Source organism: Marmota flaviventris, chromosome 6 (genome assembly GCF_047511675.1).
Source record: "Marmota flaviventris isolate mMarFla1 chromosome 6, mMarFla1.hap1, whole genome shotgun sequence".
Taxonomy (NCBI): Eukaryota; Metazoa; Chordata; class Mammalia; order Rodentia; family Sciuridae; genus Marmota; species Marmota flaviventris.
The window spans coordinates 125,086,612-125,102,723 of NC_092503.1; the positions used below are offsets into that span (position 1 = coordinate 125,086,612).

At 36.2% G+C, this 16,112-nt stretch overlaps 1 protein-coding gene and 1 pseudogene across 1 annotated transcript; one reads left to right on the forward strand and one right to left on the reverse strand.

Moving 5' to 3' along the window:
* Window positions 1-11,640: 11,640 nt before the first annotated feature.
* On the forward strand, window positions 11,641-12,597 carry Or11a1 (olfactory receptor family 11 subfamily A member 1). Its single transcript, XM_071613842.1, has one exon. The coding sequence runs from the start codon at window positions 11,641-11,643 to the stop codon at window positions 12,595-12,597; it is 957 nt and encodes a 318-aa protein (XP_071469943.1).
* A 2,178-nt stretch (window positions 12,598-14,775) lies between these two features.
* Window positions 14,776-15,722, reverse strand: LOC139706143 (olfactory receptor 1G1-like; annotated as a pseudogene).
* Window positions 15,723-16,112: the final 390 nt, after the last annotated feature.

Below are 16,112 nucleotides of genomic sequence, written 5' to 3' on the forward strand. Positions count from 1 at the left end.
AATACTCATACATTCTTGGTGGGACTGCAAATTATGATAGCCACTCTCTGGAAAGCAGTACAGAGTTTTCTCAAAAAAACTATGAATGGAAACATCATATGACCTGGTTATCTGACTCCATGATATTTATCCAAAATAACTAAAATCAGTATAGTATAGCAATACAATTCAAAATAGCTGACTTATGGAACCAGCCAAGATGCCCTTCAACAGATGAATGGATAAAAAATGTAATACATGTATATAATGGAGTTTCAGCCATAAAGAAGAATGAATTATGACATTTGCTTAAAACTGGATGGGACTGGAGAACATTATGGTAAGTGAAGTAAGCCAGACTCAGCACGTCAAAAGGTGAATGCTTTTTCTTGTATATGGAAGCTAAAGCAAAATTAGGAAATAAAAAAGGTGGGGGGTGGGGGATCCCATGAAAAATTGAAGAGAAATCAGTGGAGTAGAAGAAGAAGAAGATTGAAGGGGACAGAGGAGGGATGAGAAAAGAGATAACAGTGAAATAAAAGTGAGCAAACTATCCTATGTACATATATGAATATACCACAGTGAATTTTACCTTATATTTATCTATAATACACTAATTGAAAAAAACTATGAATAATAGAAGATTGGTAAAATAGAGGAAAGAGATCAGGGGGACCGAGGAAAAGAGGGACAAAGGAAGTACTGGGGACTGAATTGGAGCAAATTATGTTCCATTCTTGTATAATTACGTCAAAATGAACCCAATATTATGTATAACTGTAATGCACTAATAAAAATTAGATTAAACATTTATCCAACACATGTATTTTCTCAGTAAGGCCCATCCATGCTTAGGAACACTAGACAGCACTTCAGCATCACACACAGGGCCGTTTTAATCAGTGAAATCACAATAAAACTGAAACAAACAAAATGTAACACTAACTATACTATGAAAAGGACACTTGCTTACAGTATGAGAGCTGAAACAAGAAGGCAAAGCATCTCCTTCTAACCCCTAGCTGGGAGAGTACATATTGCAAAGTTCAAACCTTTTGTACTCTGCTCATGCCCATGTCCATGCATTATTGGGAAAGTTGACTTGGGGGTTACAAATACCAATTTTGCAGACCTGCTCCATGTTAGGAAAATAAAATGGAGGCCAATAATCTTGAAATTCCTTCAGTTTGGATTATGTACAAATTGCTTAGTCTACTAAGATTAGGGTTCTTTTATCAACCACAAATTGCTGAGGAATGAAATTAGACAACATATGTGAAACTAATGGGAGAGTATGTCTGTGGTCCCCACTCCAGTCTTGATACCGAGCCCTCTTCCCCCCTCTCCCCCTCCCCCCTTCTCCCTCCCCATGCCCCAGTGAGTTTGTATTTTATAGGGTGGGCAGGGGCAGTGAGGTGGAGCTATGACTGAAATCAGACTGGTTTAAGTCCACGCTTCATGTTCTTAGAGTATAGAACTGTTCTAGGTGCTAAAATTAAAAACAAACAAACAAACAAACAAAAATTGATTCTCTAAATGAACTTGTGTTGTACTTGGACAAAGGATAGGCCTTTCCCTGATACAAAAAGAAATTCTGAAATTAATAAGAAAGATAATACAAATCAGAATAGGTAAAAGATATGAAAAGGTGAGCACGGAAAGACAAACAAATGGAGGAAGATATTCAGGTTACCATTGCTTATTGGAAATGCATATAAAAACAATGATTAGACAATATATTTAGATTAGCAAATATGAAAACTGTGTTAAGACCCGATGCTTATGAAAAGTCTGAGAATTTCTTTTTATGTTTTTTGAGAATTATAATTGCAATCTGGCAATACTTATTGGAGTTATGAAAGTGCATGTATTTTGAGCCAAGAATCACTTTGAAAATTTATCTGCTGAAAAGGAGAGATTGATAGGTAAAGACTTATAGAACAGGAAATCTAGTGCATCACTGTTTGTAATAAAATATACTTATAATGATCTAAATATCTAGTCTTAGAGAAATGGTTGAGTTCAATATGGTATATTCAAATTAAAGACTCAATATAGAAACTAAAACCATATCAGCGCTGTACATGTGTGTGAGGATTTATTTATAAAAGTATTTTCATACTCATGGAGCAAAGTGGAGAAAGATGCACAACTGATTCTGAGCATGGGTTACATGAGGAGGAGCTGAGTGGAGGTTTTATGGGGGAAATGCATATGAAAGATTAAAGAACAGTAGAAAGTCACAAAAAGAAGGACTCGACAAACAGCTCTAAACACCCTATGCATACATTATATGGCACTGTTATATGATACACAAAATCATATTTTGTGTATATTTTTCTGCAAAGAGACATTTTAACAAGAAAATCTCTACTACTTTGTAAGGATACCTATGATGTGTTGAGGTATATATACATTGTTTAGTGCAAGAAGTAAACTTTATTATACCATGTATATTATGAACCTACTTTGTTGAAAAGAAACATGTGAACACTGAAGTCAACAACTAATTCACCAGGTAAGAGAGCTAATGCCTGTGTGTGTGTGTGTGTGTGTGTGTGTGTGTGTGTACTATCAGACTATAAGTTTGATGAAATATTTATAAAGAAGAATGAGGTAATATTCAGTTTACTTTAGGACTATTTTATTCAAAATGTCTATCTGTACCTACCTACCTACCTACCTACCTATCTACCACTATCTATCTTTGTTTAAAGTAAAAATATACAAAGAGTCTAGAGTCCATTGGCTGGAGGGGAGAGAATTAGAAGTGCAATGTATTTATTACTTTTTTATTTAAGAAACTAAAAAAAGTAAACAGCTAGTTTACTTTTAGTTAACAAGGAAAAAATAAACGTAGAAACATTTTTACATGGTAAAACGTTAAGAATACATTCAATAGTAGTTTTATCTTTTTAATACTCCAGATCTCTGCTACTCTTAAATGAAATCTAGGCACACCTAGAGATAGTAGTTTCTTTCTTTTCTTGTTAAATATATTTTTTTAGTTGTATATGGATGCAATATCTTTATTTATTTATTTTGATGTGGTGCTGAGGATCAAACCCAGTGCCTCACGTGTGAAGCAGGTGCTCTACCACTGAGCTACAGCCCTAGCCCTAGAGATAGTAGTTTCTTGACCATGCATATACAAACATATGTGAGTGGTATGTGTGTGTGTGTGTGTGTGTGTGTGTGTGTATATATATATATATATATATATATATATATATATATATATATAAAAACACAAATGAGAACACATCAAAACATGCTGTTTTTCACCTTTTTTTTCATTTAAAAAAATCATTGAACCCTTTGCTACTTATGGAAATAAAAATAAAGGGAAAAATATGAATGACAGTCACCAATATCTTGACAGGTTTCATCAATCAATTGAAATGTTCAGGGGAGGAGAAAGAGTAAATATATTTTTTCTTAGAAAATAGTATTTTAAAATGTATGATATGTCAAGATCATTGTATTGTCATGAGCAACTAATAAAAAAATTAAAGTAAAATAAAAAAAGAAAATAGTATTTTAGGGGGAAGTACTGATAATTAATATTGGACAAATTATGTTGTTATATTGTGTGTGTATGAATATGTAACATCAAATCCCACCATTTATGTACAACTTTAATGGACCAATAAAATGTGGAAAAAAGAAAATAGTATTTTATTTTAATTGTTACAATAAGGATGCATCACATTTATGATTTAAACTACTGAATTAAAAAACATAGGGTGGTTCATGGGCTAACATCCATGATGAACACAGATGTAAAAATCCTCAGAAAACACTAGCAAACTGAATTCAATAGCATGTTGAAGTGATCTTTGGAATATAAGAATGGTTTAATATATACAAATCAATAAATATGATACTTAACATAAGCAGAATGATCAAAATTAAATAATTACTTCAACGGAGTACACAATGGAGAAAGGATAGTCACTTTGGTGATGGGAAAATTTGATTCCATGTCCACATATTGAAGAATGACCTTATACCCTTATTACACACCGTATACAAAAATAAACTTTAAATGGATTAAAGACTTAAATGTGAGACTGAAACTGTAAAACTACTAGACAAAAAGATAAAATTACATGACATTGGTCTGGGTGAGATTTCTTGGATATGATCCCCAAAACACAGCAACAAAAGCAAAAATAAACAAAAAGAATTGTATCAAACAAAATCTTCTACACAGCAAAGGAAATAATTCATAGAGTGAAGAGAAAACTCATGGGTTGAGAGAAAATACTTGCAAACCTGTATTTATAATAAGGGGCTAATATCCAAAACATATAAGGAACTCAAAAAAATCAATAGCAAGAAAAAAAAGTAACTCAATTAGAAAATGGGCACAAGACCTGAATAGACATTTCTTAAAATAAAACATAGAAATGGCCATCAGATATATGAAAAAAATGATCAACACCATTAATCATCAGAGAAATGCAAATTGAAGCCACAATGAGATATCACCTCATACTTGCTAGAATGGCTATTATCAAAAAGAGGAAAGATAACAAGTGCTAGTGGGGATGTGGAGAAAAGAAAACTCTTGTATACTGTTGGTATGAATGTAAATTAGTACAGTCATTATGGAAAACAGCATAATGATCCCTGAAAAAAAATAGAACTATCGTATGATTCTGAAATCCCTTGTCTGTGTGTGTATTCAAAGAAAATGAAATCAATATCTTGAACAGATATCTGAATGCCCATTATTATTGCAGCATTATTTATAATAGCAAAGATATGAGATCAATTAAGTGCCCATGAAAGATGAATGAACAAAGAAAATGTGGCATGCATATGCAATGAAAAACTACATAGCCTTGAAGAAGATCTTGTCAATTGTGGCAACATGGATAAATCTGGAGGAAATCATGTCCATTGAAATAAGACAGGCACAGAAAGACAAACACCACATGATCTCACTTATGTGTGGAAGCAAAAAGGTTTAAACTCATAGAAGCTGAGAGCAGAATAATGGTTATCAGGGGCTACGAACAGTAAAGGGGACAAGTGGGAGATACTGTAAGAGAGTATAAAGTTTTAGTTAGGGTGAATAAATGAAAAAAATCTAATGTCCAATAGAGCATCTATAATTAATAGCAATGTGTTATATATTTGAAAATTGCTAAAAGAGATTTTAAGTGTCCTCAAAAATGATAAGTATGTGAATTAATGTATATATTAGTTGGCTTGATTTAGCTATTTCACATTAAGTACCTATATCAAAAAGTCATGCTTTACACCATAAATGTATACATTTTTATTTGTCAATTAAATTATAGTAAATTAGTATTACTAAAAGAAATCCATTTCTTATCCACAAGTTTTGTTTTCAGGACACATGGATTTCGTGTTTCCATTTATCATATGTTACAATTTAATGAACCAATGGTTAAGAGGAGGCCCAAAATGAAGTTAGGTGGCATTTACTGTGAGCCACAGAGAGTAGACTTAGGAGTTTCAAGAAGTAAATTTTCTCTTTTGGTCTGTTGGCCAAGAAAAGCAGGTCTGAGTAAGAGTCTGGGTTTTATAAGTAACCCAGAAATGCCTGGAAAACACTCCTGCCAATGCAAGTGAAAAGATTAGCCGACTTCTGTGGAAGGTTCAAAGAGGGAGCAGGGGAAGATGAGCTGTCAGACAAACATGAGGGCTTGGAGGATATTGAAACATCACATAACTATTGAACTGGACTTTGAAACATCAGGCCGCTTCCTTCTTAAAATGGGCATTGGTGGGGTTTTGATGATCTGTATAGAACACCCCGACCAAAGGTGACATCTATTGAAATAGTAGCCTGAGGTGCTGAGAGGGCCTGGGCTGGAATGAGAGTTGAAATCACCCTCTGGAAGGACTGCTACTGGTGGTGAGCATTTAGGGATGCTGCAGGGAAATTAGAGATATTCAGAGGGAGGGATGGGGAAGAGTTTGGGAATCAGGGGAAAAGATGCCTGGAGAAGTTGACAGCATTTGTCCCCAAGGGGATGGAAAGGGAGACTGCCACATGGCCCTTTCGGTTTCTGCTCCATTTTTGGTCAAGTCAACAGTTTAGGAACCTCTCCCCAAACAAAACAAGAACCTTAGGGGCTGTTACATCTTTATTTAAGGCTACTGTCTAGTAAAGCGTAATTGGTTCTCAGGGGCCTCTCCCTTCTCAGCAATTGCCAGCCCTCCCTGGTGATAAAAGCAAGGGCTTCCAAAGGACAAAGTAGTTTGGGAGCTAGAAAAGGGGATGGAAGCTGGAGAAGAGAATGGCTCAGGGGTGGAGGGTCACAAGGGTAATATTTATCCTGAATTATTTCAGTTTGAACTCAAAAACGGAGGGAGCTGAAAGTAGGTAACTCCACCATTCTGAAGTCTTAGCCAATCTTAGCAGGTTGACTCCTCTGCACAGTCTTGTCTTTAGAGAGCAGGGATGCTATTTCAGGTGAGCATCCTATTTTTGAATACATCCTTTAAAAAAATTAAATGGTTGGTCTTTATAGCCATTTCTCTTCTAAATAGTAACAAATTTCAATTAATTTAGAGTCCAAATATCTCTATTTAAAGAAGCATTTTATGAAATCCCACAGTCTTTTTTCAGAATCCTAATGTTGGTATTTCCTTCATTGGAGTTCAAAAGTTGATGTGTAATCCTTCTGGCTGTACTAGCTTACTCCCTTCCCCTTCTTTCTCCTGGAGAGGGAAATTATAGCTATGCATGTTCTCTAACCCCCAGTTGGTGTGCTGTGGTATAGAAAGAGGCAGGGCCCTCTCACACCAGTTTTTTTTTTTTTTCGTGGTGGAAATGTCCTTCTTCATAGCATGAAAAAAATTGGGTTGTGCTTAAAATGATAAAGTTTTCTTTTAAAGCCATTAACATGTATTTTTGCTATATTATGTAGTAATTGCCAAAGAGAACTAAAGAATAAAAAGATTAAAAAAAATCAAACTAAATTAAAGTTTATTTAATGTTTGTTTCTGTTTATAAAAACATGTTCAACATACATTGAAAAAATACATGAGAATAAGTTTTTTTTTTTTAAATTTCCTGAAGATAAATTGAAATGTATAGTTTGGTATATATTTCTTTAAATATGTTTTTCTGGAATATTATTTAAATTTCTCTTCCAGAAATAGTGATAGTTTTAACTGAAGGCTCTTGAAATCTGGGTTGGATGAGGGCTGTGGATTTATCTAGGCTTGTTTACAATTGGAATAGACAGATATTTTGCACTATTCTCATTTCCTTACCAGTTACTGTGATGAAATTCGTTGTTTTTTTTTTTTTGGCGGGGGGGCAGGTTACTGAGATTGAACCCAAATCACATCCACAGCCCTTTTTATTTTGAGACAGGTTCTTGCTAATTTGCTTAGGGCCTTGCTAAATCACTGAGGCTGGCCTCAAATTTGTGATCCTCCTGTCTCAGCCTCCCAAGTTGCTGGGATTACAGGTCTATGCCACCATTCCACCAATTAAAATTCACCTTGATTTCAAACTTTTCCTGCATGTTTTGAATTTTTCAAGTTCAGCTTCATTCTTTGGCATTTCACAACTCAGTAGCTTCTGCTATTGCTTGACCCCATTCTGTTTTTAAGGAACAAAGACCTTTCATCCACCCTGCTGTTGCTATGTGTTTCCCGTTTCTTTATAGTCCTCACACCTCACTACCTTCTACTTTGTCCTCCTCTCCACTCCCAACACTTTGAACAATAGGGCTGGAAATATGGTGTTCTAAAAATTCAGGATGATGCTTGTTTCTTACATGAGAATAATATTCATATGGAGGAACTTTTACACACTTCAAAGAACAATATGGCTATGGAGATGAATACAGCCATATATCCATATACATTGTTCACAGACTATGAGCACACACACACACACACACACACATTTGAATTAGGAGTCCAATTTGGAGACAGAAAGTATAAGGATTTGTTTGTTTGTTTGTTTGAGGATAACTAGCTCTTGTGTAATTGAGTTTTACTACTTTGGCCTCATTTGAAAAATTTCTTCATACCCTAAGTTGTCTATAATAGTTTGGATGTGAGGTGTCCTCTGAAAGGTTATGTGTGGAATGTAGGAGTGTTAAGAGGTGAAATTATTAGATTATGAAGCTTATAACCTAATTCAGTGGATTAATCCGTTTGTAAAGTCTAATTTACTGGGTGGTAACTGTAGGCAAGTGGAGTGTGGCTAGAGAAAGAAGGTCACTGGGGCATGCCTTTGATATTTTTTATTTTTTTCTTTATTTTTTAATTTGTTTTAATTAGTTACACATGACAGTACAATGATCTTGACATATTATACATTTGAATCAGATGGGATATAATTTCTCGTTTTTCTGAGTGTACAGGTTGCAGAATTACATTGGTCATGCAGTCACGTATATACCACAGCAACAGGGAAAAAAAAAAGAAGTGAGGTTTTTATTTTGTCCCTGTGCCCTGGCACTTGCTTGCTTCCCCCCAGCCCCCCTGGTTTCCTTCAGCTGGGAAACTTTCCTCTGCTACACCCTTTTGCCATGTGTTCTGCCCAGAACAATGGAACTAGCTGATCATTGTTCTGCAATCATGAGCCCCAAATAAACTTTTCACCCTCTAAGTTGTTCTTTTAAGGTATTTTGATCCCAGCCATGACTAACACACTGTCCATAAAATTTATATTTCAAGTTTTTTCTTTTATTCCTCTAAGCTGTTGTTTTTTTAACAACAAATCATTATTGTTTAAGCTTATTCAGTGGCTTATGAAGGTAAGTGGTGCCTGGAGATATTACAAATTTTTCTCTTTCCATATTGGTTGAAGGGTAAGATATTCAAGACTGTAGTCTTTGTGATGTCCTATGGATTGTCACCCTGGATAGATGACTTCAATTTCCTACTCTCTTTACTTTTGCATTTAGAAGTTAATGAAATGTCTTCTTTTTATTTCCCGACTTGCTATTGTCCTAATTCTGCATTTCTTGAAATAGACTGTCCAGAATGATTGGAATGAGAGCGATGATAAAGGTTTCTTTTGAGCAAAGTCATCAAGTAGATTGGAATAGGCACAGGTCAGCTTTACAAAAAATAATTGTGAAATTTTCATTTGTCCTTACTACCCTTTCTTCTATCCCACCTCTTACAAATTTCATGGAACTAAAGGGCTGTCACAAAAAAGGAATTTTCTTTATGAACTAGAGCATAAATGAGAGGAAACTCTAGGAAAGCAAAACCTGGCTCACTTTAGAAACAAATTGCCAAAAGTCAGTGTGATCCATGATGACACTGGGGGAGTGGTGGCGGTGAGCTTTTTATTGCTGAAAGTGTTCTAGCCTGATTTGTATACTCACTTCTCTTCTGTGAAGGATAACGCATAAATAACCCAAATGGCAGATTGGATGTGGACCAGATAAAATAATCTAGGAGTCAAAGGAAATCCCAGAGGAGTGCTAAATTCATATCACAAGGAAATGCAGATGTGAACAGAGGGTAAGGGAATAGCTTCTAGAGGTAAGAGTTGGAGAATGGTAACAGAATCTGTGGATTTTATGGTCTATAAAGTAAAGAACTTTCTACTTGTTGCATACTGTAGTAGATACAAAATTCCAGTTCCTATCCTAAATAAATTTGTAATCTTTTGGGAAAGAAAAGTGCATACAATAAATTAATGAATGAAGAATTCAAGGCAGCGTGCATTTCACACCAAGTATCAGTTGGATGGGGACATCTTTTCTTTCCTTCTTGCTACCTGGGATTTAGCCTCTGATCTAAATATAGGCTGAGCCATTCCACTCTACTGTTTAAAAGCCTTCAGCTGTACCTTGTTGCCTCTAGGATACAGCTGCTGATGCTGGCCCTCCTCTCTTGTTATTCACCTGCATCCTAATGCTCCCTCAGAGACAAGTTGAATTAATACTGGATACTTAACCCTCCCACACCTCTTTTCCTCTTCACTTTCTGCTTTTTTTGGCCTCAGTGTCTACTCATGGTTTTCTTTTTACCTGGAATGCTCTCATCTCCATTATTTCCATTTTCCAGAGTAATGGAGAGTTAGTCTAGCTTCACTTCCTCCCGGAAGATTTCTTTCGGGTTGAATTCCCTAACTTTTTTTTCAGTGTATTGCCATTATCTGATGATGTTACATAAGATTATAAACTTCTTAAGGTCATGGACTCAATTTATTTGACCTGGTATCCTTGGAAACTAGTGTAATATCTTCTACAGACCAGATACTTAGGACTTGATTACTCAAGAAATAAAGGGCTCCATTAGTGAAGGAGGCTTCTTGGGGAGATGAAATTTAAGCTGGTCTTTGAGAATTTAAAAGTGAGCAGGGGAGTGGAAAATGGGATTCCTTGCTTTAAAATAGCATGCAGTGAGAAGTCTCCCAATGCCTTTGGCCCTGAGTCATTCATTTTCCCACCTCTTAGGTAATTGCCATTCTATGCTGTTTGCATTAAAGAACTTACATTTTATATGATGATAAATATAATATGTTTATGAATCTCATAATACAGAAATCAACACTTAAATTTTATATATGTGAACATATATGATTAGCTCTATTTTTTCCTATATTATTCTCCTATGCTCTGAATTATACAACATATTCTCATTGTCTTTAGTAAAAAGCACACATCATCTTGGATAGTATCCAAAAATCTGCTCTAATGGTACACAGATTAATTTTTAATATCTTAAAAAATGCCATGCCCAGTTATGCCTCCTGACTTTCATATATGCTCTCCTGCTAGGGGTACCTTGCCCAGTTCCCTACCTTTTGCCTGGTCCTCTCTTACCTGGCTTCAAAACAGCCTATAAGTTGCATTCTTCAGGAAGCCTTCCCTGACCTTGATTCCTATACCCTTTGCCCCACAGCCTTGGTCGGGGTTTGTTTTCTCTCTGCACCCATACTTCCCTCTCATAATCATTTATCACATTTTTACTATTAACTCTTGCACAGTATTGAAAGAATGAAGCTAGTAGTTCAAGAAAGTTATTTTGGTAAGAGAGAGTCATAAACAGAGACTAGATGACTACACAGTAGATCATCAGCCTCACGTAAGAGTAGGAAGAGAGGGAAAAATATACATAAATTTCCCAGGGAATAGTTGATGAAATTTCACTGATAGCAGAAGGAGAAGAAAAAAGGGTGTTGAACTAAAGATGACTCTGAGGCAGTGACCACGGGATTCACATAGAACTTTAAAGCCACTCATAAAAATGCTGGCTATCGCTGTGGAGGATAAAAGGGTCTGTTGTTTTGGAATATGTCTACCAGACATTTGGAGGAAATTACACTGGTGCAGATGAAACCATGACTGATTATACAGATTTGGCTGCTAGAATTCACTGTATAGTAGCAGGTGGAATTAGTAGGTCAAAGGGTTTTGAGAGACTAAAATTGTGTTTAATTCTCTTGAACCTTGAACATGCACAATTAAGGAAGGCAGAGAAGAAAGAGAGCTGGAGAATGAGTAACAAATGAAGAGGGGATAGACAAAGACTTTTTAAAAGTAATTTTCATTTGAAGACTCATTTTCATCCTTTTTGTTTTAGTCCTATGAATCTTATGTTTGCTATAGAAGAAATAGAGATGCACAACAATTTCTCCTAGAGATGCACTAAAATTTCTCCAATTACTGACAAATAGAAACCTGGATGATCCACATGGAAATTGCCTCCTTAGAAAACCAAACTATTGCTGAATTTGTCCTCCTTGGCTTCTATGACATCCCTGAGCTGCATTTCCTTTTCTTTATTGTGTTCACTGTTGTCTACGCCTTCATTGTCATAGGGAATATGCTGATCATTGTGGTGGTGATTAGCTCCCAGAGGCTGCACACGCCCATGTACTTCTTTCTGGCTAATCTGTCCTTCCTGGAGATCCTTTATACATCCACAGTGGTGCCGAAAATGCTGGAGGGCTTCCTGCAGGTGGCAGCCATCTCTGTGACTGGTTGCTTGACCCAGTTCTTCATCTTTGGTTCTCTAGCCACAGCAGAATGCTTCCTACTGGCTGTTATGGCATATGATCGCTTCTTGGCAATCTGCTACCCACTTCGCTATCCACTCCTGATGGGGCCTAGATGGTGCATGGGGCTGGTGGTCACAGCCTGGCTGTCTGGCTTCATGGTAGATGGATTGGTTGTGGTCCTGATGGCCCAGCTGAGGTTCTGTGGCTCCAACCGCATCGATCACTTTTACTGTGACTTCATGCCTTTGGTGGTCCTGGCTTGCTCAGATCCCAGAGTAGCCCAGGTGACAACGTTTGTTCTCTCTGTAGTCTTCCTCACTGTTCCATTTGGACTGATTCTGACATCCTATGCTCGCATTGTGGTGACTGTGCTGAGAGTTCCTGCTGGGGCCAGCAGGAGAAAGGCTTTTTCCACATGCTCCTCCCACCTTGCTGTAGTGTCCACCTTCTATGGAACTCTCATGGTCTTGTACATCGCGCCCTCGGCTGTCCACTCCCAGCTCCTCTCCAAGGTCTTTGCCTTGCTCTATACTGTGGTCACTCCCATCTTCAATCCTGTCATCTACACCCTCAGGAACAAGGAGGTTCATCAGGCACTACAAAGGCTTCTTCAAGTTAAAAAAATGGAAACGGTTGAAGAAAGAGGGTAGTGAAGATTTTATTTTTACTTTGGACGTCTCCACTGAAAAGTCTCCAGAAGTGGCTGGAAAGGAATAACTGTTCCATTCCAACCTTCCCCTTTGGCTCTCCTGTAGTTAAACCAAAATACACTAAAAAAGAAGATGCAGAGCAGTACTTTTCAAATGTTAGTTTAAAAACTTATTTAAACTTTTTTCAGTTTTTCATTAAATATGCCATAAATATTACCCTGATTTGATCATTACCCATAGTATATGCTATATATGTATTGAATATGAATATATGAATTGAATTATCACATTGTACCCCATATATATATATATATATATATATATATATATATATATATATATATATATATATAATAAGAAAAATGAAAATAGAGAAGCAAAACAGTAATATCAAAACAAATTTAGAAATATTAACTATATTATTGCTAGATGATATTTCAAAATTTCTTTCTACTTATTTATGTATCATAGAGCTTGAAATCTGGTTTTCCATTGAGCACTATGTCATGAGCAACTTCCTATATTAAAAAATATCTACTTCTTTATTCTTTTGGGCTTCATTGTATGGCTAACCATGATTTGCTTAAATAATCTTCTATTGGTAGGAATGTTTTAGTTGTAATTAGTTCTTTTATTATGTGTACATTGTGAACATTCAGGTTTTTCTATAATACATTTTTTGGACATAAATTGCTAGGTCTAAGGATATGTATATTCAAAAATATTTAAAGATGAATTCATTTTACTTATTTATTTTTAAATTTTTTAATCGTAGATTTAAAATGTATACAAAAATAGAGAGAATGGCACAATGAGTCCCAATTTGCTAACTGGCTTCAACATAAACATTTGGCTAATTTTGTTTGAATTCCCTACAGCTCCTTTTTGCTTGTTTGTTTTGCTAGAAAATAGCACCACACAAATAAAAGTAGATGTAAAGTAATGCATTCTGTCTTATCAATGGGAAGGAAAGAAACAAATTCCAGATACTGGGTAAATATGTTGTGCACATATATATTCCACATGTATTTAGTATATTCCTTTCCTGATACAGACATTAAAAAACCATGCCCACCAGGCCATTAGAGTACTTAACAAAATTATCAATATTTCCTTAATATCATCTAATACACAAGACATATTCAAATTTCTCCATTGATCTTTAAATAATTTCTTAAAATTAGCCAGAGGATATATCAACACCTGCTCTGGCAAGTCATTAGATTAGAATTGAAAAGAAGATATTAACTTCTAGATGACCCAGGAAGAAAGTCTAGATTAAGATATGAACGTGGAAAAGAGAATGCAGTCTGAGAACTTCAGAAATATTCTTCTTAAGGCAAAGTTATATCTACTCCTGTATCAATTTATTCACCAACATAGAATTAATCATTAAGTGTTTCAACTGATCATATAATTCATAATGTACAATAATATGAAATACAGTGGATGATACAAATTAACAAAACATATAGTCTGCTTTTTGATATAATGTATATGGTATATAAAGGAACACAGGCCAAAAACATAATAATGACTAAAAAAATAATGTGTACTGTTTTTATAATGCAAAGATATCACCCATATCACCCATTGTCAGTCTGTATTTGAAAGATCAGTTCATTCATAGAGCAATGAACTATTTTATTGTTTTCACTTAAAACTTAATAAACACAAACATATGTAAGAAATATTCATTTATTCTACTACAAAAAAGAAGTGTTTTCAAAAAAGTCCTCCTGATTTTAGCTGTCTTCCAATTCTCAGCCATAGAATCAGAAAGTCTCAAACATTGCACAAACACATGGATATATAAAACATTCTGAAAAGGGAGGACTAAAGGGGGAAAACAGAATTGGCCCAGTTTCCTTTCTCTTACTATTGATGATGGTACTAATGACATCAATTATCTTTTTTGATGACAGCAAAGATGACTTTGACTATAGCAAGGTGATGGGGAGGATCTTCAATATTAAACCCCAGAGAGAAATGCTCATGGTTGTTATCAAATGTTGTAGTGATGTGAATGTATAATCAAAAGCTATTTAACGAACAGCCAATTCAATCCAGTATTCTTTTCAGTGGATCATATAATGCTCTAGCATGGCCATGATTTTGACCAACTCTCTTTGTTACTGTGGTAGTGAAATAGGGAGTAATTTTTCTAAAAGTACATGGTTATTGGGATGATCCATAATCCTGAGAACACTCCATGTGCAGGATCCTTTTCAATGAACTCTTTACATCCTTATTTCTCAGACTATAAATGAAAGGGTTTAGAGTGGGAGTTACCAGGGTATACATGACAGCAGCAACCAGCTCCCCAGAGGAGTGAGAAGTTGATGGGGGCTTCAGGTAGGTGGCAAATACTGTGCTGTAGAAGAGGATGATCATGGAGAGGTGGGAGCTGCATGTAGCCAGAGCTTTCCTTTTCCCCTGTGCTGATGGAACTCTGGCCACAGCATGGAAAATACTGGTATAGGAACTTATAACACAGAAGAGAGCACTGATTCCCAAAACCCCAGCCAGAGCCATTGTCAGGTCCTCATTGAGTTGGGCATCAGAGCAAGAAAGCCATAAGAGAGGGCCAAAATCACACAAAAAAAGTGAGGAATCTCTTTATTAACATGGAAAGATAGCTGGGATAGCAACAAGATATGGACTAGAGAGACCAAGTGGGCTACTCCCCAGGACATACCCACAAGCACCCCACATCTGGAAGGTCTCATTACAAGTGGGTAATGCAGTGGATAGCAAACAGCAGCATAGCGGTCAATGGCCATGATCACTAAGCATAGGTTTTGCATGTCAGCAAAAACAGCAAAGAAGTATAATTGGGTCAGACACCCAGAGAAAGAGATGGATCCATTGTGGATCCACAAATCCTCTAGCATTTTAAGGGCTGTGGTAGTGGTGAAGCAGAGATCCACCAGGGAGAGCTGGCTGAGGAAGAAGTACATGGGAGTGTGGAGGTGAATGTCAGTGCCAATGGCCAGCAGAAGGAGTGAGTTCCCAAGGAGGCCCAACAAATAGAGAGCCATAAAGAGACAAATGAGGAACTGCTGGTTTTCTGGATCACTGGACATCCCTGAGAGGACAAAGTCAGGAGTCTTGCTGCAGTTCATTCTGGTCCTTATTGTGCTTCAAGAAGGATTTGGTGTGAAGAGGATCCACTCCTTGCAGACACAAACGTGCAGTAACCTGGATTCTGTCTTCTGTCAATGTGTCTCTCTTACACCAACTAAGGCTTGTAAACTAAAATATCAATGGGAGGGACAAGAGTTAGAATTTAGAAAGGACAGTCAACTGAGGAGGCACAAAGACAATGGATTGAGGGGAACAGAGTTTCCCTAGCATTCTATAAGTGTGCAAGTTCTGTGTAGATTAAACTTTGTATTATGTGATATTATAACCACTTGTTTGTGATTCTGTTTTTGACCATGATTTCTTTGAAGGCAAAAGCTGCATCTCTGTATTTAGCTCAGTGCTTGGCACATAGTTGCAGCTCAATAAAT